Raw genomic sequence first — 23,512 nt, 5'->3', positions numbered from 1 at the left:
AGTGGGATAAGCAAACACGTGCATACAACCCATTGGTTTTATATACCTCTGTGAGTCGGCAATGTCCCGCCCGGGAAAGGAAATGCCTAGACCAAGAGGAATTAAAATATTGAGAGCAATTCCTCAACTGCTTGGCATTTATTTCTGCCTAGCGATTCCAATAACATTCTGAAACAATTATACCTAATAGATAAACCGCACATTACATACACGCATCGCTGCGTTGTAATGCAGTTATACGAAAGAAACACGAGACACAGCGACTTTCAGAATAGCTATAGTTATGTATACGTATTAAATCGAGCAACACTTCGATTCTAAGAATTAAACAAACATTTTCGTGTAAATGATTCTTTGAGTTGTTGTTACTTAACTTTCAGTACGCCAATGTACTGTAGTGAAGTTTAGAAAATCTTATTGCACAATTCGAAAAAGAGTAAATCATCTGTTGTTGTTGTTACTAAACATATAACATTCAAAATTGGTCATTCAAATACAATCTCAAGGTATCGATTTTAAACATCCACTTTGTATAGAATTTCATAATTAACACTCACCGTAAATAATTACTGTTTCAGTAAAGTCGATGACTATCCATTAAATGTTTAATGTTGCTGCATTTGAATTCACCTGCTTTAGTTTTTGTATTCCACTAATAAGTAAAGCACACACTCGTTGCACTATTTTTAAATTGACGACACACTCAATCCAATCTAACAAATCTTACTGCTGCAATCACCGTAGAGTAAATCAGGATCAGTTTAAATGAAGTTCAATGGTCGGTGTTATTTTTACTATGTATGTTGTATCAACTATCGAGCCCAGTTAGCAACACTGACATACAAATTTCTACACACTTTCTAGAGTGCAAATTTAAAGAACAGGTTTATTTCGGGAAAGTATGACTGCGCTTCAAACAAAATCGACGGTGGGATTACGCGAAAAACGGAAAATGAAAACTCGAAAATGCACTCACGAGCCACCCCACAAGGTGGACACTGAAGGTACAATATCAGATGCTGACCTCGCAAAATGCCGCATTAGACTGAATCTTGGCCAGAGCGAATCAAACACTTTTGTGCAATTTCAAGTGTAAGGTTAGCAGCAGTATGGCCAGTATGTAGTAATACTGTCGATATGCCTAACATACAGCACCTATCGAGCCCGAGCGACGCGACGACGACTGGGAGACATTCTCCCCGATATTTGCGGTGCTCTCCCGCTACTTATGCCATCATATATGATGGGTGACTTACCAAGATTGTGCTTCCCGGCAGCGAGGGATTCTCTCCGATTGGCGTTTGATTCTATGTAGGTTGTAGGTTGACTAAAGGTTCTTGGTTAGTGCAGCACATGTGTTTCGGGGCCAAACAGAGAATTTGAGAGTGAATTTGTTTACAGTCCACAAGCTATGCAGATGCATGTGCATTCGAGCAAGTGAGCGGGACCTACCACGCGGTCGACAAGGACGTTTTTTCTTCACGTTGGTTGCGATGACGCTGTCTATATGAAAGTGAGTGCGTATAACCAGTGGAAGACGAAGGGAAATGCATGGCGTACGAGTTGAATATGAATTGGATTTCTTAATGCTAGGGGGATTCTTCTTTGTCATGTGATGTAGATACAGTATGGGATTTTTTCACTAGTTTGGACATACGCATTTAAAGTTAATGACGTCTTCATATCACCTTTGTGTCCTCATCCCTCACCCCAACCAACAAGAGTGTCGATCGATTGGACATGTCGGTTCTACAGTTCCGTATCTATACGGAATTAACGTTGGATCGTCGGGTGATCATTTAGGACATTTTTGACTATGAACATCGTATTTATCGTATCGTGCCTTAAATTTGTTTACGATAAGACTTAATCTTGCATGTTCCAATACCTTCGGGAATATGATGCTTTTTGCCTTTCTCGTATATGTACTAACTACCGTAATCCGGGGCACTTTAATCGCCGGGTTATCATTGATCAGTTAAACCATTTTCAAGAAATGGATACATTGTTGTTTTCTCTTTAGCACAAGTATTTGGGGGCAGCATGTCCAAGGGCTTGACGATCCCTCCTCAGGCCATCGGCGAGTTATGGTGCCTGTCTAAAATGTGGTGGGCTCTATTAAACTCCTATAAAAAGCTGCACGTATCCGCAAGCAGGCTCCGCCAAACCGACCGTGTGCCGCTTAAAGCGCACAAGCCCAAGTCCTGGTGTTAGCTGGGACGCTAAACATACCTGACACGGTGGCCCTCCGACGAGATAGGAGGTTTGTGCAGGACCAATAAGCCGTTTTCAAAGCAACCATTAAGCACGACATAGAAGATAATACGACTCGATACAATCGGAAACGACCTATAGGCGACGAATAAAGGATCACGATTGGATGCTTGGAACATGAAACTGCAAGTCGCTAGGTTTTGCAGGTTGCGAAAGGATAATCTACGATGAAATACATCCCCGCAACATCAACCTCGTAGCTTTATTTAATTTACTTAATGGATCCTCTACACCTCCGGAGCCACAGTGGGGCAGCCCTGGTTCAAACATGGAATAAACCTCTCAGTCATTGAAATGATAAAATTGACCATAGCTGTCTTCAATATACATTTTGCCGACATTTTGGTCAATATTCACAATTTTTAGCGAAATTAGCACAAAAGTCCCATAGGCCAAATTGGCCAAACAGCATTTTTAACGTGTGATTTCTTCAGAGAAGTTGCTTATCACTTAATTTCGATGAACCTTGCTGAAAATTTCAAACTTACAGAGCCTACTCTGATGATTTATTTGCTTATTTTGAAAAGAAAGACCAAAAACGAAATTTGATCAGTAATTATAGTTTTTCAATACACTTACTATTTGATATTATTCAAAATCATGGATAATGGTAAAATACACGCATTGCTAGCGTTTAACAGCACAGATTTCGCACAGCACAGATAAAATTCGTATTTTGGTGCATTCACTTATCTGCCTGTTTTTCCAGATATTTCTTGCAACTCTCAAAGGCAGCCCTTGCTTTTTTGATCCGTGCGTCTATGCCGATCTTGATATCACCGTCTGAAGCTTTCAACATTCTTCACTGATTACCTGGCTACTGTGAAACTGGTGGAAAGAGTCGCCGGGTTTACATCCATCGATTTGGGTTTGTTGTCGTTTATGACTAAACTTGTCGAAGAGGAGCGCTCGGCAAGGTCGTTGAGCTTACTCTGCATATCAGAGCTCTGTTGAGCGGGGAGTGCAATGTCATCCGCCAAGTCGAAGTCGTTTAGGTGCTTCATAGCTATAGGCTGACATAGCAGCCCGCGGTTTGGGTAACGGCCAATCGCACCTACCGTCGTGCGGGGCTTCTTTTGACGAATCTGGAAATACTTTGGACATTTTGAAACACGAATTATTACGTAAATTATTGTCAAATTGTCATTATCACCATTTGGGTGTCTTGTTGATAGTTGGATGGCAACTTTATGTTACAAATTTGGTATGTTTTTCGTGAATATTTTTTAGAAAATCAAAAATACAAAGTAGCCCCGGAATCAAAAGAAGCCCCGCACGACGGTACCAGAATCTCGTCGATTACGATGAGGAACTTACCAAGATTAGAATACATTCTTGCCTCACACCGGCTATGACCCTATCCTTACCTCCTCGTGGTGCTGGCCGGGATACGAGCAACCTTAGAGAAGTTCGGGTAACAACCCCGGTGCTCGTATGCTGACAGGGAATGGGGGGGGGCTGATCATCGTCCGAGTGTCAGCGAGTGACTCTAAGTGAAGCTGTGCACCATGGTCCACGGGAAATAAGGAGGAATGGTCTTCCGGAAATTCAGGGGTTCAGTGTCAGACCCTGCAAGCCAGCGTATGAAAAAGTCACGCAACGAATAATCAACAAGAGAGTACGGACCGGAAGGGATCAATGGTACGAACGTTTAGAGGTAATCATACCATCGACCAGAGCTGCAGCAACACACACGAGCTGGGAACAGCTTTCATAGTGATGGGCGATATACAAAGGCGCGTGATCGGGCGGTGCCCGATCAATGAGAGAATGTGCAGGTTGAGGATCGAAGGCCGATTCTCCAACTTCAGCATAATCAACGTCCATAGCCTACACTTCGGAAGGACTGATGATGATACGGACGTGACTACGACAGCTGCCCATTTAGAGGAAACTTAAAATTTAATTTGCTATATCTCAGACCGATTTTCAAAATTCTCCTATAGATCTTTTACCCATCTCATGTAGATTCATAATACCGGTATTTTGTGTTTTAGGGATGCTCAGATTTCCCCACATAAACTTCTTGAACATCCCTAGATGCCTTTGGAATGGTCTACTATGTTGGAAAACAAAACAGCGTTCAAAATGACTATATTTCAGCTATTTCTCAAACGATCTTGAACCGGCTTTTTCATGTGTCCAAAAAATATTCCTGAGGACATAGATAACGTAATACAAACAATTTCCTACAGAAATTCCAGATTCTCCAAATCGTACTGGAGTTCAGATCAATTGATCTACCAGGTCAACTACGTTCTGTAACACTCCGACGTCAACCCATCAAGCCCACACATGTACATGGAGTCTTTGGGTGTAACTTGCAATTCAATCATGCCTCTACCAGGTGTTCCCTCCTTAGCCGTACGGTAAGACGCGCGGCTATAAAGCAAGACCAGTAGACCAGTCACCATGCTGAGGGTGGCATGGTTCGATTCCCGGTGCCGGTCTAGGCAATTTTCGGATTGGAAATTGTCTCGACTTTCCTGGGCATAAAAGTATCATCGTGTTAGCCTCATAATATACAAATGCAAAATGGTAACTTGGCTTAGAAACCTCGCAGTTAATAACTGTGGAAGCACTTAATGAACACTAAGCTGCGAAGCGGCTCTGCCCCAGTGTGGGGATGTAATGCCAATAAGAAGAAGAAGAAGCACCAGGTGTTCCAAGCTCTCCAAACTGTTTCGGAGTTCAGATCAATTGGTCTACTAGGTAAACTACGCTCTGTACCAAAACGATGTCAACCGATCAAGCCCACACATGTCTATAGAGCCTTTTGATGTAACTTGCAATTCAATCATACCTCTACCAGGTGTTCTAAGTGCTCCAACTTGTTCCGTAGTTCAAATCAATTAGTCTACCAGGTCAACTACGCTCTGTAGCGAAACGACGTCAACCCATCAAGCCCACACATGTTTGTAGAGCCTTTGTGTCTAACTTGCAATTCAATCATGCCTAAACCAGGTATTCCAAGTTCTCAAGCGCCGTTTATTCAGAAAATTGACTATTTTCATTAATGTTCCGTTGCTCCCGGATCTTCCAGAGCACCAGCTGAAGATTCATTAGACTTAAAAAATGTCCTCAATGAGAATATCTATACCCTTTATTATTTTCCCGAAAAAAACACGTTGATATCATTTAAATTGGTGTCAATATAACGGATTTTCTGACTGTTGTACTTTTTACAACACGCGAGTTCTCGCCCGCACAATTAAAAATTATCTACTGTGTTGTTGGCAATATTCATATGTAATAAATGGTATTGTTAAGATTTACATTACAATTGGTTCACAATATCACTATATGCAAAACTTTTTTTTGACGTAGAATTACGTCACTCGGTAAGATAGCGGCGTCATTTCAAAGTTTCAAATTTGGGACCGTCACGAAAAGTAGTCAGGAAGTAAAAGCCAATAACTCAGCTATTTTTCAACGGATTCTGGAGATTTTGGTATGAATCGATAAGTAAACTCTCTAAGATTTCATACAACTTATGCAAACAATTGGTTCAATGCATTTCACTATTGAAAAATTGAATTTCGTCAGGTAGTGTTGAAATTTCACTTTCACAAATTTCACTTCACAAATTTCAGTTAATTGCCTACATTTCGGCTATTACCTATCCGGCATGAATATGCACAAAATGTTGATGATTGAACTTCGAATCCACTATTGCATTATACGTAGTTCTACGTTCAATTTGCGGTCGTGTCTTTGATACAATCTTCTACTTTTTCCTTGAGCAAGGGAAAACGAAAATCTGCAATCAGAAACCTGAGGCGGTTAAGTCAGATAGTGTAGGGATGGGCATGTCATGTAACTCTTACCAGACCCACTAAAACCAAAACCCTTTCTCCAGTCCTTACCCCCAGCCCTCAATTAAGCAATACATTAGCGGGGGGAATATGGAGAACGCTCACGCCTATGCTAACGCACTCGACGTTAATGCACATCGACTTCAAGGGAGGTTACCACCCTCCACTAGAGTGGCTCAAAAAATCGATTTTGCTCCACATCGCTCATCTGATTGTGTATCATGTTCTGACTGTCCTCTGAAAATTTTAGCTCATTAGCACAAGCCGTTTCATGTTTGCATGCAAATTAGTATGGGGGAGTTTTTTTTTTTCATTATACTCTTAATGACGTTTCCCCATTAAGCGCAGGTTAAAAGAAAACCTACATAGCTAGAAGGAATACTCAACAGCTTTCACCCAACGAAAACCGCATGTTGATTAATCGCCCCAATAATTAGTAATCGATTTTAAGACAGATTACGAATCTTTAGTCATGATCATTAAACTTCTTTGAGTGCATCACTGAAATGTGCAGTGCAACATAGTAGCCTGAATTTGTGTGTGCTATCTTTCGCGCCACGAGCAGCAATGTTGCCTGTTGAGGAGTTACGCACTTAGCTCCAGAAAATCATTATTGGAACGATTAATTAAGATGCGGTTTTCGCTGAGTGAAAGCTCTTGAGTATTTCTTTTAGCTATGTAGGTTTTCTTTTTACCTGCGCTTAATAAGGAAGCGTCATCATCAGTATAATGAAAAAATAAATTCTTTCATACTATTTTGCATGCAAACATGAAACGGCTTGTGCTAAATCAGTTTTAATCCAAATGAGCTCAAATTTTCCGAGGACACTCAGAGCATGATACACAATCAGATGAGCGTGGTGGAGGAAAATCAATTTTTTGAATCACCCTACTCTCCACCCTTCGATCACAAGCTAAGATACTAACCTAGCGGTCCGTATCATAATCCCACGTTGGAGACGAGCACCCCGACAACAACCACCACGCATGAACCGCAATGACCTCTATATCTACATACGAAGGTACCCACAGCCCACCTGCGACATGTTAGTTGTCGGGGCGAGCGAGGTGTTCACTACACCACAGATTCCCCTACAGCAGCTGCTGGTTTTGTTCAAGACGCCACCACCGCTGCTGTTTCGACATAATCTGTTGAGATGCTGTGTTCACCGCATTCCATATAGCTTCATCCCGGCACCTCCTCTCGACGAGAATGTCCGGGGTTGTATCCATGCCGCTGACAAGCAGCATGGCATTGCGTTCTACGTCGAATCGCGGGCATGCGAACATCACATGCTCTGCCGACTCTATCGCACCTACACATTCAGGGTTTAGGGTCATTTGGCCGAATGCCATTTGGCCGAAAGGGTCATTTGGCCGAACGCCATTGGCCGAATGCCGTATGGCCGAATAGTTGAAATACGTTTCCTTATGAAGGGAGAAGGAAAAAAGGAAGAAAGAAGGAAGAATGGTGCAAGAAGAGGGAAAAGGGAAGAAGGAATAAGGAATAAGAAGAAGGGAGAACAAAGAAGGAAGAAGGAAGAAAGAAGAAGGAAGAAGTAAGACGGAAGAAGGAAGAAGGAAGAAAGAAGAAGGAAGAAGGAAAATGGAAGAAGGAAGAAGGAAGAAAGAAGAAGGAAAAGGAAGAAAGAAGAAGCAAGAAGAAAAAAGGAAGAAGGAAAAAGGAAGAAGGAAGAAGGATGAAGGAAGAAGAAAGAAGGAAGAGGGAAGAAGGAAGACGGAAGAAGGAAGAAGGAAGTAGGAAGAAGGGAGAAGGAAGAAGGAAGAAGGAAGAAGGAAGACGGAAGACGGAAGACGGAAGACTGAAGAAGGAAGAAGGAAGAAGGTAGAAGAAAGAAGGAAAAGGGAAGAAGGAAGAAGGATGAAAGAAGAAGGAAAAGGAAGAAAGAAGAAGGAAGAAGGAAGAGGGAAGAAGGAAGAAGGAAGAAGGAAGAAGGAAGAAGGAAGAAGGAAGAAGGAATATGGAAGAAGAAAGAAGGTAGAAGGAAGAAGGAAGAAGGAAGAGGAAGAAGGAAGAAGGAAGAAGGAAGAAGGAAGAAGGAAGAAGGAAGAAGGAAGAAGGAAGAAGGAAGAAGGAAGAAGGAAGAAGGAAGAAGGAAGAAGGAAGAAGGAAGAAGGAAGAAGGAAGAAAGAAGGAGGAAGAAGGAAGAAAGAAGAAAGAAGAAGGAAGAAAGAAGAAAGAAAAAGAAGAAAGGAGAAAGAAGAAGGAAGAAGAAAGAAGAAGGAAGAAGAAAGAATGAAGAAGAATGAAGGAATATGTAAGAAGGAAGAAGGAAGAAGGAAGAAGGAAGAAGGAAGAAAGAAGAAAGAAGGAAGAAGAAAGAAGAATGAAGGAATGAGGAAGAAGGAAGAAGGAAGAAAGAAGAAAGAAGGTAGAAAGAAGAAAAAATAAGAAAAAGGAAGGAAAAAGAAGTAGAGAAGGACCACTCGTAAAATGAGGTCATTTTTTAACTGTTCGGCCAAACGTCATTCGGCCAAACGACCCGTTCGGCCAAACGGCATTCGGTCAAAGGGCGTTCGGCCAAACGGCATTCGATCAAATGGCCTGATACCACATTCAGGGCACTCCGCAGAATTTGCGAAGCCAAACCTGAGTAGCATTTTTTTAAAGCATCCATGCTCAGACAACACCTGTATTAGGTGGAAGTTTACCTGTCCATGCTTTCTACCAACCCAGTTTGGCACATCCGGAATTAGTCTGTGGGTCCAACGGTCTGTGGGTCTGCGGTGCCATATGATTCTTGCCATTTGAGCAGCGAAGCTGCTCTCTGAACACGTCGCACTTGCATCGAGTCCCTTTCGTTGTAGCACTGCACATCTTCCTCTGAGAGTATGTCTATCGGCATCATCCCAGCTAGAACGCACATCGCCTCATATGATATGTACTCGCGACTCGTAGGCACATCAGCCGGTGTACTCTTATAAGTTTCCTCACATTGTACTGGACATTTAGTGCTACGGCCCATGCTGGTACGCCATAGCAGATGATAGACAATGCTACATCCGCTATCAACCCACGCACCTGACTTGACTATGCACCGCTGATCTGTTGGACATTATTCGTGATGATGATTTTATCGCCAATGATGCCTGTTGGCATGCATAATCGACGTGGCTCGTGAAATTAAGCTTATCATCGATCATCACCCCCAGATGCGAACCTGAAACCAACATTATATATAATTTTGTATCTTCGATACCATATGCAATAATTTCAAGGTACATATATCGTTTCTTTAAATTTTCGATAAGGAAACGATAAATAACTGTAAATGACTTACAGTTTATATTTTAACAATATGGAATATAGCTTTGAAGTAACCATGAATTGTTTAAATCTGCCTCCATTCCCTTGCTATTCTGAACACACATGGAAATTTATATCCTCCAAATGATAAAAAATCGGAAAACGTTATACTAAGAACACACCTACAGCACTTGTACCATGGTACAAGAGGACAAGAAAATTATTCCAAGACTATATTGGATAAAGACAATAATCGGTACGGTACTCATTTCAAGATTCTTGTACCACGTACATATTTTATTTGATACGCTTAGATAAGATTTCCTGAAATTAGGTTTTTATTTTATTTAAAATTAGGTAATGGATGTTTACTAGAAATATCGGTAAAAATTAGCGATTATTCTCGTTTCTTTTTACCTACTTTTAAGTATTTGACGTTTTCAGACGATGGCGTTATTTTTTACCTAAAATTAGATTTTTCTTGACTTTGTAAAAACAAGTGTTTCTGCCGGCTCTTCCTGCCGTTCCTGACGCGGAATCCTTCGGGCAATATTGAGATTATCAACGATTTAAAACTGATGGTAAGTCGTTGATTGATAAGGGACAACTTCCGGGAACAATATATAAACTTCTGTTTATTTTCAGAATTCCGGAAAATTGTTTTTTGGTCTCACATTTCCGAAAAATTCCAGGATGGATCAGGACTCGAAGGCCTGTCATCTTCAATAAGGTCTGCTTTGGAGTACACGTTGTTGGTTGGGAATGTTGGTCACGTGTTTGCTCGCTGGCATTCGGACGATTATCACCCGCTCTTAACGTGGGGAACAGACGCTCCTAACATGACAAACAGACGCTCGATCAGGTTAACACCTCCGGAGAGGAGTAAACGCCCCTCCCTGTAAGCATACAACCACAGTTCCCACCGGGGTTAGTTACCTGATCTTCCCAAAGGTTGCTCGTATCCCGGCCAGCACAACGGGGAGGTAAGTTAGAGGCTGTGTAAGAGGCTAAAGACCCAGCATTTGCAATGCCATACAACAGGGACCATAATTTAGACAAATTTAGATGGTTTCTATATTCATCTAAATAAAAATAAAAATAAATGAATCTATTGAAGAATTTTGTTTTTCTTTAAACAAAACACTAAATAATAACCGAACAATCGGTAATTTTCAACGTTTTTGCGTGACCAAAACAGACATCCAAAACCTATTTTTAGGTAAAATAAAACGACCGAAATCGGTAATTTTTAACGATAATTCTTGATAACCACCACTACCTATAGATAGTGGAATAGAATCGATGATTCCTACATTTTAGGTATGTGCACTTTAGTTCGATTATATCGGTATTTTTTACCGACTTTTAGATTATCCTAACTAAGCGTGACAGCTCTTCGATGAACCTACGCCGAATGTGTATCCTTCTCCACAGGACCCGAACACCGGCTAATCGCTTCCAGTCGCCCTGAACATTGAGCGCCCTCAGGTCCTCTTCAACGGCCTGCGGCCTCTTCCGGGTTCTCTACTAAATATTATCTTCGCTTGACGTTCTTCCGGCATACGAACGTGTCCAGCTCACCGTAGTCGGCCGTGATGTATAAGCTTAATAATATCCAGCCCTTTATACACCTGGTACAACACGTGATTCATGCCACGCTACCAGATACCGTTCTTCTGTTTACTGCCGAGTATTGTCCGCAGCACCTTACGCTCAAACTCTACGAAAGCTCCCCGATCAGCCTCCTTTAACGTCCATGTTTCATGGCCGTATAAAACCACCAGAAGAATCAGAGTAGTATACAGCGCGAATTTTGTCTTCGTTTGCAGACTACGGGACTTAAGCTGGTTACGAAGTCCATAATAAACCCTATCAGCCAATTACTACTTTTTGGATAAGAGATACAGTCTGTCGAATTTTTTCGTATATTTATCTGTATCAATACATTCCGTACTGTTTTATTTAAAAACATGGATTGTAATTCATGGTATTCATTGACTACGAAAAAGCTTTCGACCGTCTCAATCACGAGAATATGTGGGGCGCACAGTGGGACGGATTGAAAAAAAGACGGTCAAAAGTACAAATATGGCTTAAAATGAGAACAAATGGGTTTATTATACCTACTGTGATGAAATTTTATAATTTCAACTACATTCATAACGATTGTTGTGATTGTAGCATTCAGTACATATACATACATTTTCATGTATTTTACGTCATTTTCAAATGCCTCGGAAAAAACCTGCGGGCCCTGGCGGGCCCTAAATTTGGTTTAGTTTGAAAATATATAATGTAAAGTAGTAGCCATGCGATTTTCAGCGCTGGGTAATGATGGGTAAATTGTTTTCTGACAACATGAAAACACCACGAAATGAGTAACTTTCGAAATAAGCCCAAATTCAACTTCATAAGTCAAGGGTGAATATTTCATAAATTTGTGATACGATGTATGCAATTGATAGTTGATTATGTTATCTTTGAAGATGTATTGAGTTTGAAATGATTGAATAACAAATTTGAAAAAGATATCATACTTCATATTCATATATTATCAATGGTGTTGAAAACAGTTTTCATGCCAACTTCAAAGGTACCTCAATGGGCACAATATCGTCAAATTGACTCAACCAAAGTAATTTACAATGTTCTATTACCTGTATAATGCGAGAACAATATTTAAAAAATAGAATACATCATTTTGAAAAATGACCTTTTGACCCTCTTTCTAAAGATTCGTCCCTCTGTGGGGCGCCCTGAGACGCAAGGGGGTTCCTGAGAAAATCATCGGCCTCATCGAAGCACAGTACGAGGCCTTTGTTGAGTGTTATGTACCTGGCGATACTTGCTCCATCGAATGTTACTGTCCTTCGTCCCACGCGAAGTGTGACAGATACGATACGAAAGAGATAGCAGAGCGGAGATAGAAGAGAAGAGACAAATTTTTCATAATTCATTCCACATGTAACCTTTCTGAAATACACACGTTCAAAGTAGTGCTTACGTTTTGTTTCGTGCGCGTATTCCGAAATAACCGTCCGCCGTTGTCTGCCTTTCGCTCGTCGGAGTTCCCCGGGTGGCCTGCGCGTAATCTGCTCTACAGGTTATGGGCCCAGTAAACGGTGCGAAATAAGTGAAGTGGTTTTTTCCCCGAACACAGCAGTCCAGTGTGAATTGATGGTGGTCATTTTGTTCGGCTATCGCCTGCTCAGATCGACGCGTCCGTCTGTGTGGTAGTGCGAACGTGTTAACCTTTATTCACTGCGATTGCTGGGAGCAAGGATGCTGGTGTGTGCATTGTTTGACTGCATTCATTCATCTCGGCACATGATCTGACTGGTTCGTTTTTTCGTTGTCGGTGCGGGAGCTTTGTTGCTTGGCCGATTGGTGCGTGCAAATATTCGATTCGGTGGAAAATACTTTCAGTGCGGATCAAAGTTGCCATGCGCGAGTGAATAGGAGTGAAAAATGTCTGAGAACAAGTTTCTGTTCACACGTCTTGGTAATCAAAATTACCAGACATGGAAGCTGCGTATGGAAATGTTTCTTAAACGGGAAGACCTATGGTTTGTGGTGGCTGAAGTGAAGCCACAGCCCATGACCACAACTTGGAAAAGGTCAGATCAAAAGTGCCATGCAACCATTGTGCTTTATCTCGAGGATTGTCAATTGAGTTTGGTGAAGGACGCGGTGTCAGCTCAGGACGTGTGGAATAAGTTGAAAACATACCACGAAAAAGCTACGATGACCTCTCGGGTTTCGTTACTCAAAAAGATTTGTAGCCTAAACTTAAGTGAGAGTGGTGATGTTGAAAAACATTTGATTGAGCTGGAAGAACTTTTTGATCGACTCGCGTGTGCCGGACAAGCTCTAGAGGACCCGTTGAAAATCGCGATGATGCTCAGAAGCCTCCCGGATTCGTATAGTGGCCTGGTGACGGCACTCGAAAGCCGGCCGGAGGCGGATTTGACAATACCGTTTGTCAAACAACGACTGTTGGATGAATACCAACGAAGAGCGGAACGAAGTGTCAATTTTGGGGAAAAAGTGATGAAAATGCAATCATGAGGGCAAAAGAAGAGGTTGTGTTACCACGCTTTACTGTCAGTACGGAAGCTGACACAAAGAGGCTGCCAAGTGAACTTTTCTGGATCTAACTGTGACATTGTGAGTGCTAGTGGTGAAAAAGTGGCTCTTGGAGAGTTGTGCGGGAGCCTGTTCGTTTTAAAAACTGTGGAGTACGTGAAGCTGACAGAAGAGATTCGCCACCTGCCGAACTGCCAACATACGTGGCATCGGCGGTTTGGCCATCGGGATCCGGCGGCCATAGAACGGATTCGAACGGAACAGCTCGGCGTTGGATTGCAGTTGACAAACTGTGGTTTGAGACAAGTATGCGAACACTGTCTCGCAGGTAAATCCTCTCGTATTCCTTTCCCCAAAGCCTCCAAGAATAGGGCCAGCAGTCCACACTGACGTTTGTGGTCCTATGTCCTCAGTTACGCCTGGCGGTGCCCGATATTTGATGACCTTAATCGACGACTATAGTCGGTACACGGTCGTTTGCTTGCTTCGACAAAAGTCTGACGGCTGTATTAAAAGGTTCGTAGCCCAAGTAAAAACAAAATTCGGCAAAACACCATGCGTTATTCGTTCCGATGGAGGTGGGGAACTCAAGTCTTTCTACGATCAAGAAGGGATACGATCTCAGTTAACAGCAGCATACTCTCCACAACAGAACGGCGTCGCCGAACGGAAAAACCGTTCACTGCAAGAGATGGCGACTTGTATGCTCGCTGACGCAGGGCTTGATCTAGGGCTTGATAAAAGGTTTTGGGGCGAGGCAGTAGCAACCGCTGCGTACCTCCAAAACAGGCTTCCCTCTCGTTCGATTGACAAAACGCCTTTTGAAAAGTGGTTTTGCAACAAACCCACTCTAAGCCATTTGCGAGTGTTTGGAAGCACAGCATATGTGCATATTCCGGGCGTAAAAAGGGTAAAGTTGGATAACAAGGCAGAGAAACTTGTATTTGTGGGCTATTGCGATGATCGCAAAGCATATCGCTTCCTCAATCCGATAAAGAACACTGTAGTTATCAGCAGAGATGCTCGGTTTATCGAGTTAGGTAATGGTTCGCTGATGAAAACAACCGATGAAGATCACGTCGTTGAAAGTTTTGGAGATGATATCTGGTTCAATTCTCAAGAAGATGAAGTTACAGCTCAGGAGAACAACGAATTATACGGTCCGGAATCAGAAGAACCATTAGCTCACATCGGAGATTCCGACGATGAGTACTACGAGTTTGAGGAAGCAGAAGCGTCAGCTGAGGAGGAGAATGTCGAGCAAGGAGAGGCACCGGACCAGACGGCTCCGAGAGAGCAGAGGAGTACAAGGGGTAAGCTACCTGCCAGATTACGAGACTACGTTGTGGCCATCGCAAAAGTGGTTGAACAGGAGCCGCTTAACTACGAGGAAGCCGTTCGTGGACCAGAGCAGGATCTGTGGAAAGCGGCCATGAGAGAGGAGTATGATTCCCTAATGAAGAACAACACATGGAGTCTCGTCGAGTTACCCAACGGTCGTAAGCCTGTGGGTTGTAAATGGGTTTACAAGCGTAAAGAGGATGGTTCTGGCAATGTTTCGAAGTTCAAAGCACGCCTTGTAGCACAGGGCTTCTCTCAGCAAGCTGATGTGGATTACGACGCCGTGTTTGCGCCCGTTGCTACCCAAACAACCTTTAGGACCTTGTTGACAGTGGCTGGCTTTAAGAGGATGACTGTAAGGCATCTCGATGTCAAGAGTGCTTACCTTCACGGACAACTGCATGAAGAAATCTACATGCAGCAGCCGAAAGATTTCACGGTTCGTGGCAAGGAGCATCTAGTCTGCAGACTTCAACGTTGTTTGTACGGCTTGAAGCAAGGAGCGAAAGTCTGGAATGACACTATTTGCGGCATACTTTGTCAAATGGGATTTAAGCAAAGCAGATCGGACCCGTGTTTGTTTACCAAGAAGCTTGATAGTGGTGAGCTGCTGTATATATTAATCTATGTTGATGACATGATTGTTGCGTGTGTCTCTGAAGCGGAAGTCGATAAAGTTGAGAAACTGTTGAAGAACAAAATTAGTTTGTCGTATCTTGGGGAAGTCTCCCATTTCCTTGGAATTCGTGTTACGAAGGACAAAGAAGATAGAAACCTTTGGATCAGCACACCTACGTTGCGAAGGTCGCGAGCCGTTTCAAGCTGGATAAGGCAAAAGGATCTAAAGTGCCGATGGACGTCGGATATTACCGGAGTCGTGAAGGGAGTAAATTGCTTGTAGACAACAGCGAGTATCGGAGCTTGGTGGGCGCGTTACTTTACGTGGCAGTCAATACGCGGCCAGATGTGGCGGCATCTGTTTCGATATTAAGCCGGAAGATAAGCCAACCTTCGGAGACTGATTGGACGGAGCTCAAGCGAGTCGTCCGTTATCTACTATCGACCAGCAACTATAAGTTGAGATTTTCAGTGAATAGACAGCAACGGATGACACTTATTGGTTATAGTGATGCGGACTGGGGCGGTGACCCTACCGACCGCAAGTCCATCACTGGGTACGCCTTTCAGCTGAGCAATTCTACAGTTTGTTGGGCAAGTCGCAAGCAGACCGCAATATCCTTTTCAAGCATGGAGGCCGAATATGTTGCCCTATCTGAGGCCTGCAAGGAACTTGTTTGGCTTCGCAGGCTACTGGATGAAATGGGCATTTCACAGGATGGACCAACGACGATCCGTAAAGACAACACAAGTTGTATCGAATTCGTTGCGGTAGATCGTCAATCTAGGCGGTCAAAGCATAATGATACGAGGATTTTCTACGCTAAGGATCTTTGCGATAAAGGAGTTGTGTCGGTTCAGTACACACTTAAAATAAATCGCCGAATTCGGTAAAATTTTACCGAAATCTCAACAGCAGAACTGTTCGGTAAATAATTTAACTGATTTTCGGTGATTTTGACAGTTGAGCAATGGAAAAAATTACAAAAAATATGTAAAATAAATTACCGAACAGTTCTGCTGTTGAGATTTCGGTAAAATTTACCGTATACGGTGAAATGAGTTAAGCGTGTATTGTTCGTCAGAGTCTATGATGGCAGATGTGTTGACTAAGCCCCTCGGCGCAGTGAAGCAAAGACGATTTGCCGAGATGTTGGGCTTGGTTGGCACGGTCAACGAGTTGCAGATCAACACGGCAACTATCGAGGAGGAGTGTTGAGTGTCATGTACTTGGCGATACTTGCTCCATCGAATGTTACTGTCCTTCCCCCCACGCGAAGTGTGACAGATACGATACGAAAGAGATAGCAGAGCGGAGATAGAAGAGAAGAGACAAATTTTTCATAATTCATTCCACATGTAACCTTTCTGAAATACACACGTTCAAAGTAGTGCTTGCGTTTTGTTTCGTGCGCGTATTCCGAAATAACCGTCCGCCGTTGTCTGCCTTTCGCTCTTCGGAGTTCCCCGGGTGGCCTGCGCGTAATCTGCTCTACAACCTTTTCGTGTAGAGTGCTGCACAATGGGGTCCTGTCCGACCCTATCCGGGTCGTAGCTGGTGTGAGGCAAGGATGTATTCTATCACCGTTACTGTTCCTCATCGTAATCGATGAAATTCTGGTAGATGCGATTGACCGTGAACCAAACCGCGGGCTGTTAGGGCAGCCTATAACCATGGAGCACCTAAAGGACTTCGAATTGGCGGATGACGTTGCACTACTCGCGCAACGGCGCTCTGATATGCAGAGTAAGCTCAACGAACTTGCCCATCGCTCCTCCTCGGCAGGTTTAGTCATCAACGTCAACAAAACCAAATCGTTGAATGTAAACACGGTGACTCCTTCCAATTTCACAGTAGCCGGGCAACCAGTGGAGAATGTTGAAAGCTTCCAATATCTTGGTAGCCAAATGGCGTCAGACGGCGGTACCAAGATCGACATAGGCGCACGGATCAAGAAAGCAAGGGCTGCCTTTGCGAGATTAAGAAATATCTGGAAAAACAGGCAGATAAGTGAACGCACCAAAATACGAATTTTCAACTCTAACGTGAAATCTGTGCTGTTATACGCTAGCGAAACATGGTATGTATCAGTGGAGAACACTCAACGGCTGCAGGTGTTCATTAACAGATGCCTGCGGTATATAATTCGGGCCTGGTGGCCTCACAACTGGATCTCAAACAACGAGCTCCATCGTCGTTGTCACCAGAGGCCGATAACAACAGAAATTCGGGATCGGAAGTGGGGCTGGGTCGGCCACACTCTACGTAGGGGCGGAAACGAAATCTGTAAACAAGCATTAGACTGAAACCCAGCGGGACATCGCAGCAGAGGCAGCCCCAGAGACTCATGGCGGCGAAGCCTCAATAAAGAAATAAAAGAAGTCGACCAAAATCTAACAGGTTAAAGTGATAGCCGGGCAACGCTCAGAATGGAGATCTTTCAAGTCGGCCCTCTGCACCACCGGAGGTGTACAGGATCCATAAGTAAAAGTAAGTAATTGTAATTGAACCATTTCACATATTGTGCATGCATAGTTATAAACAGCTATCCGAATAGTAGAAGTAACATTATTTTCCGTCTGATATGATCTGACAAATGGTCCTATTTCAGAGTTATGCGAGGCTATGAAAGTTGAAGCGAGTTGCGGAAGGGTAACTTTATATGGGTACTATTTTACCCATTAAAGTGAACTTTGCAACCACAGTGTGAAAGATTGTGACTGTCCTTCAGAAACATAATCAGCTTTCGGTTTTTTTAAATTCCAGCATATCTAGCAACACTGATCCTGATGATTTCAAAATAAAAACAAAAATCTCGATTCTCGTTCCAAACCAAGGGCCTCATACGCCTGTCACTGGCGAACAAAGCTCGTGTACTCTGCATCGAAGCTTAGAACCGGTGTTAGGGCGCAATCGTTAATGCGAACATTTTTATATTCGGTTAGTTACTGTAAATAAATTCTTTTTCGAGTCCCTATAATCAAGCAGGTATCTCAAGCATACCACATCGTTATATTGCTGCATGATTGAGTGTTTAATTTTGATAAAATATCGAAAACAAAAGTGTGCATAAAAATTGGTGGTAGAGAATTAACACTGTTGTTTACATTTTAGAACCAAATCCAGATGTCGCACATGTTGGGGTAGGGATTCAGTGCTCCGCCTTCTCCCCCTGTTCAAAACAAAGCACGATTTTGTTGCAAAACGTTTAGCTGTGTTTTTTCCAATAATTTGAAGCACTTTAATAGGTACTTTGGTGATCGCACGATTGTAAAATGGCCCACATTCCGGCTACATCATTAGGCAGCAAAAGCAAGAAACACTTCCTAGGCGTTCCAGCTCCCCTGGGTTACGTCGCCGGTGTTGGACGCGGGTAAGTTTTTGGTTCTGGAAAGATTTAATTTTCAAGATTTCACGAGCAAATTTAATTTAATAGTGTGCCTATTTTACTAAAATTGTATTTGTTTTTCTAGTGCCACTGGGTTTACCACACGATCGGATATTGGTCCAGCTCGCGACGCTAATGATGTTTCGTAAGTATCCTTTTTAAAAAACCTTTTCCTTTCCATGAAACATGCCAGTCTACATTCTCCCTGTTTTTTTTCTAATAAAATTGGTATTTTCCGGTCATTCCGTTTACGCTAATCGACTTGATAATAAATCCTCACAATGGATACGTTTGCGTACGTTTTGTCAGTTTTCCCATTAGTCCGGATATCGTTAATTCGGAATTTTCCGGATTTAAAAATACCATTTAAGACACATTATGCTGTCAGTTTTCAAATTTGTTGCTTCATTCGTATGGACTAGAGAGTCGGATTAACGACAGAAATCTCGTCAGTCCGGCCATTAATTTGTCAAATCAGCGGTAGTATACTGTATTATATATGATAACTACTTCTCATTTTTTTATATTCACTATGCTCCTTGGTCTAATAGAAATTTATCTCTACAGCGATGACCGTCATGCACCCCCGGCAGCAAAAAGGAAGAAAAAAGAGGAGGAGGAAGAGGACGATGAAGATTTGAACGATTCCAACTATGACGAATTCAGTGGCTACAGTGGATCCTTGTTCTCAAAGGATCCGTATGATAAGGATGACGCAGAGGCAGACGCAATTTACGAAAGTATCGACAAACGCATGGACGAGAAACGAAAGGAGTATCGTGAGAAACGATTGAAAGAGGATTTAGAGCGTTATCGCCAGGAACGGCCAAAAATTCAACAGCAGTTTTCCGACTTGAAGCGTAATTTGATCGCAGTTAGTGAAGACGAATGGGCTAATTTGCCAGAGGTGGGTGACAGCCGGAACAAGAAGCAACGAAATCCTAGAGCAGAGAAATTTACCCCTCTGCCAGATAGTGTTTTGTCGAGAAATTTGGGTGGAGAATCGACCAGCACAATTGACGGTAGATCTGGCCTAGCTTCAATGATTCCTGGGGTATCGACTCCCGGTATGCTTACCCCAAGCGGTGATCTCGATTTGCGTAAAATTGGACAGGCGAGAAACACTCTGATGAATGTGAAATTGTCACAGGTTTCGGATTCAGTTGCCGGTCAGACCGTGGTGGATCCGAAGGGATATCTAACGGATCTTCAAAGCATGATCCCCACTTATGGCGGAGATATTAACGATATAAAGAAAGCAAGATTATTGTTAAAAAGTGTTCGTGAAACCAATCCAAATCATCCACCGGCTTGGATTGCTAGTGCTCGGTTGGAAGAAGTTACCGGCAAGGTTCAAATGGCACGGAATTTGATAATGCGGGGCTGCGAAGTTAATCCGCTAAGCGAAGATCTTTGGCTAGAGGCAGCACGTTTGCAGCCTCCGGATACCGCTAAGGGAGTCATTGCTCAAGCTGCCCGCCATATTCCGACATCGGTGAGAATTTGGATAAAGGCAGCCGATTTGGAAACTGAAGTCAAAGCCAGGAGACGGGTGTTCCGAAAGGCTTTGGAGCATATTCCAAATTCTGTCAGATTGTGGAAGGCTGCTGTTGAGCTGGAGAACCCTGAGGATGCAAAAATTCTGCTGTCGAGAGCGGTGGAATGTTGCAACACAAGTGTTGAGCTGTGGTTGGCTTTGGCGCGATTGGAAACTTACGAAAATGCTCGTAAAGTGTTGAACAAAGCTCGTGAAAATATTCCAACCGATAGGCAGATCTGGACAACTGCCGCCAAATTGGAAGAAGCTAATGGAAACATTCACATGGTGGAAAAGATTGTTGATCGTGCTTTGAGCTCGCTTAGTGCTAATGGTGTTGAGATCAATAGAGATCAGTGGTTGCAAGAGGCGATGGAATCGGAGAAATCGGGTGCTATTAAATGCTGCCAAGCGATTGTAAAAGCCGTTATTTCCGTCGGAGTTGAAGAGGAAGATCGTAAACAAACTTGGATTGACGATGCCGATCACTGCGCAAAGGAAGGAGCTTTCGAGTGTGCCAGAGCCGTTTATAATTTTGCACTGTCGGAATTTCCATCTAAAAAGAGCATTTGGCTGCGGGCTGCATATTTTGAGAAAAATCATGGAACACGTGAAAGTCTCGAATCACTTTTGCAAAAAGCCGTTGCTCATTGTCCTAAATCCGAAGTTCTATGGCTTATGGGTGCCAAATCAAAATGGTTAGCTGGGGACGTGCCGGCTGCTCGTGGAATTTTGTCGCTTGCCTTCCAAGCTAATCCAAACTCTGAAGACATTTGGCTTGCCGCCGTTAAGCTGGAATCTGAAAATTCTGAATATGAACGAGCACGGCGTTTGCTTGCCAAGGCCAGAGCCTCTGCACCCACTCCAAGAGTCATGATGAAGTCGGCCAAACTGGAATGGGCGTTGGACAATTTGGAAGATGCTCTCAGTCTGCTGGAGGACGCTGTGAAAGTTTTTCCTGATTTTGCCAAACTCTGGATGATGAAAGGGCAGATTGAAGAGCAGAAAAATTTGCTTGAACGGGCAGTAGAGACTTATAACTCCGGACTGAAGAAGTGTCCCAATTCGATTCCGCTATGGTTGCTCTTGTCATCACTTGAAGAAAAACGCAAACTGCTAACAAAATCGCGATCAGTCCTAGAACGTGGTCGGTTGAAAAACGCGAAGAACTCTATTCTTTGGCTAGCAGCCATCCGCATCGAAATTCGTGGTGGATTCAAGGACATGGCCAACACGTTGATGGCACGTGCCCTGCAGGATTGTCCAAATGCCGGTGAGCTGTGGGCTGAAGCGATTTTCCTTGAACCACGGCCCCAACGCAAAACCAAATCAGTTGATGCGCTCAAAAAGTGCGAACACGATCCACACGTGCTGCTGGCCGTTTCCAAACTTTTTTGGAGTGAACGCAAAATTCAAAAGTGTCGCGACTGGTTCAATCGTACGGTAAGTTATTAAATACATTCTTACAATCTGACAGCCATAAATAGTTGAAATCGCGAGATAGCATAACCCATTGATTCCATCTTTTAAAGCACACAATTTCCCGTAAGCATTTGCTTGAAAAAAATTTAATTAGATCATAGCTTCATTTGATGGACACATTTGTTCGTGAAATGGCATTCGCCACTTTTCAGGAATAAGGTAAATGCTTGAATCATGAATTTATCCTAAATTAGACCAAAAACTAAATTACTCCTTAAAAACACACAAGAAGATAAACAACTCTTGTAAAGCTTGATTGTTTAAAGTTCTTATGTTTTTAATTATTATGCCAAATGGCCCTAAAATCATTGATTTGTTTTGTTTTTATGCCAAACGGTCGTCATGCTTATTGGTCCCTGACTATTTAGCTCGTTATGCCAAATTACATTATGTCATTTAGGGTAGGTTAAATTCTTATACGGTCTTGCTTTCGTACAGTAACTATAATAATGCGATTTAAATATGAAACAATTGAATTTCTTGCATTTTTTGCCATATGTTAGAACGATTTCCATCCGATTCTTTCATTTTTTTGCAACTTGTTTTAATGGTTTTAAACAATTCTCATCGATTCTTAATTTTTGTTTGCAACCTTTTTTAATGGTTTTGAACAATTCAGTGTTTTCTCTTCAAACAGTGTGGGAGCTGTGACGAATTAAGAATATACATATTTTGCAGATTGGTCAAAGCGTTCGCGAGTAAACAAACAAAACCTTAACATTTTAATTTAGTAGAACTGTTCCGTTCCGGAACTGTTCTCACTGAACAGTGAACATATATTCATCTCTCTATATTCATATGTGAAAAAATAAATTACTAAATTATATTTTTGTTCTCCTGTACTCTGCTTACAGATTAAAATTGATCCAGACTTTGGTGATGCGTGGGCGTATTTCTACAAATTCGAGTTGCAGCATGGTACGGAGCAGCAGCAGAAAGAGTTGCTCGAACGCTGTGTGGCTGCTGAACCAAAACATGGAGAGGAATGGTGCAGGGTGAGTAAGGATATCGCCAACTGGTGCTTCAAAACGGACGAGGTTTTGAAAGCAGTGGTTAAAATATTACCTACCCCGATCTAGAGAAATATGAATGTCGCTAGAAATTCCTCCTAAGGTAAGTTTTGGGACGAATTTAAATTTAGTAAACGTTCTGTACTAATCATCGACTTATTCAGCCTATTGAAGAACACGAATCAGAAAATCCTTGTCAGCTGTCATAAGATAGGATTACTTTTTGCGGTTTTGTGACTATAAAGGTCTCGAAGTATGACTCCTGAGTAAAAAAGTTCTCCTAATCTCGTTACAATAAAAATGAGCTGTGCAGATAATGCCTGAACATGGCTTTCCGGTGAAACTGATAAGTTTTACGGCGAGTGCGGTTGGTTTTTGCGCTCTACTTTTGTGCGGAGATTCGCCTAAAAGTAGAACAATAGAACCAGTGCAGTGAACGCGGTCGAAACAAATGTGTAGTGTATAAAAAAGTGCTGTAGATCCTGAAGACAGTCGCATGTTCGTGCTTGCTAGGGCTGATCGATTGTTATCAAGGGCATTGCCCTTGCTAATATTGCGATCAAGCCTGTGTAAATGCTCAAACATGTTAAGGTTTTGTTAACCTCTAAATTTGTTTAAGGTGATTATACAATAAAGCCAAAAATCGGCCATTTTGTAAACCACGTCAGGGTGTCGACTACCTGGAAAAACCT

General features: G+C 42.6%; 1 protein-coding gene across 1 annotated transcript; it reads left to right on the top strand.

Annotated features, from left to right (window-relative positions):
- The first annotated feature begins 18,209 nt into the window (after nt 1–18,209).
- On the top strand, nt 18,210–22,971 carry LOC134211330 (pre-mRNA-processing factor 6). Its single transcript, XM_062688091.1, has 5 exons — nt 18,210–18,231; nt 18,582–18,776; nt 18,877–18,936; nt 19,359–21,771; nt 22,665–22,971. The coding sequence occupies exons 2-5, from the start codon at nt 18,679–18,681 to the stop codon at nt 22,887–22,889; spliced, it is 2,796 nt and encodes a 931-aa protein (XP_062544075.1). The 5' UTR covers nt 18,210–18,231; nt 18,582–18,678; the 3' UTR covers nt 22,890–22,971.
- Nucleotides 22,972–23,512: the final 541 nt, after the last annotated feature.

The sequence above is a fragment of the Armigeres subalbatus genome, chromosome 2 (genome assembly GCF_024139115.2).
Source record: "Armigeres subalbatus isolate Guangzhou_Male chromosome 2, GZ_Asu_2, whole genome shotgun sequence".
In the NCBI taxonomy this organism is placed as follows: domain Eukaryota; kingdom Metazoa; phylum Arthropoda; class Insecta; order Diptera; family Culicidae; genus Armigeres; species Armigeres subalbatus.
This window is presented reverse-complemented; position numbering and strand designations above follow the sequence as displayed.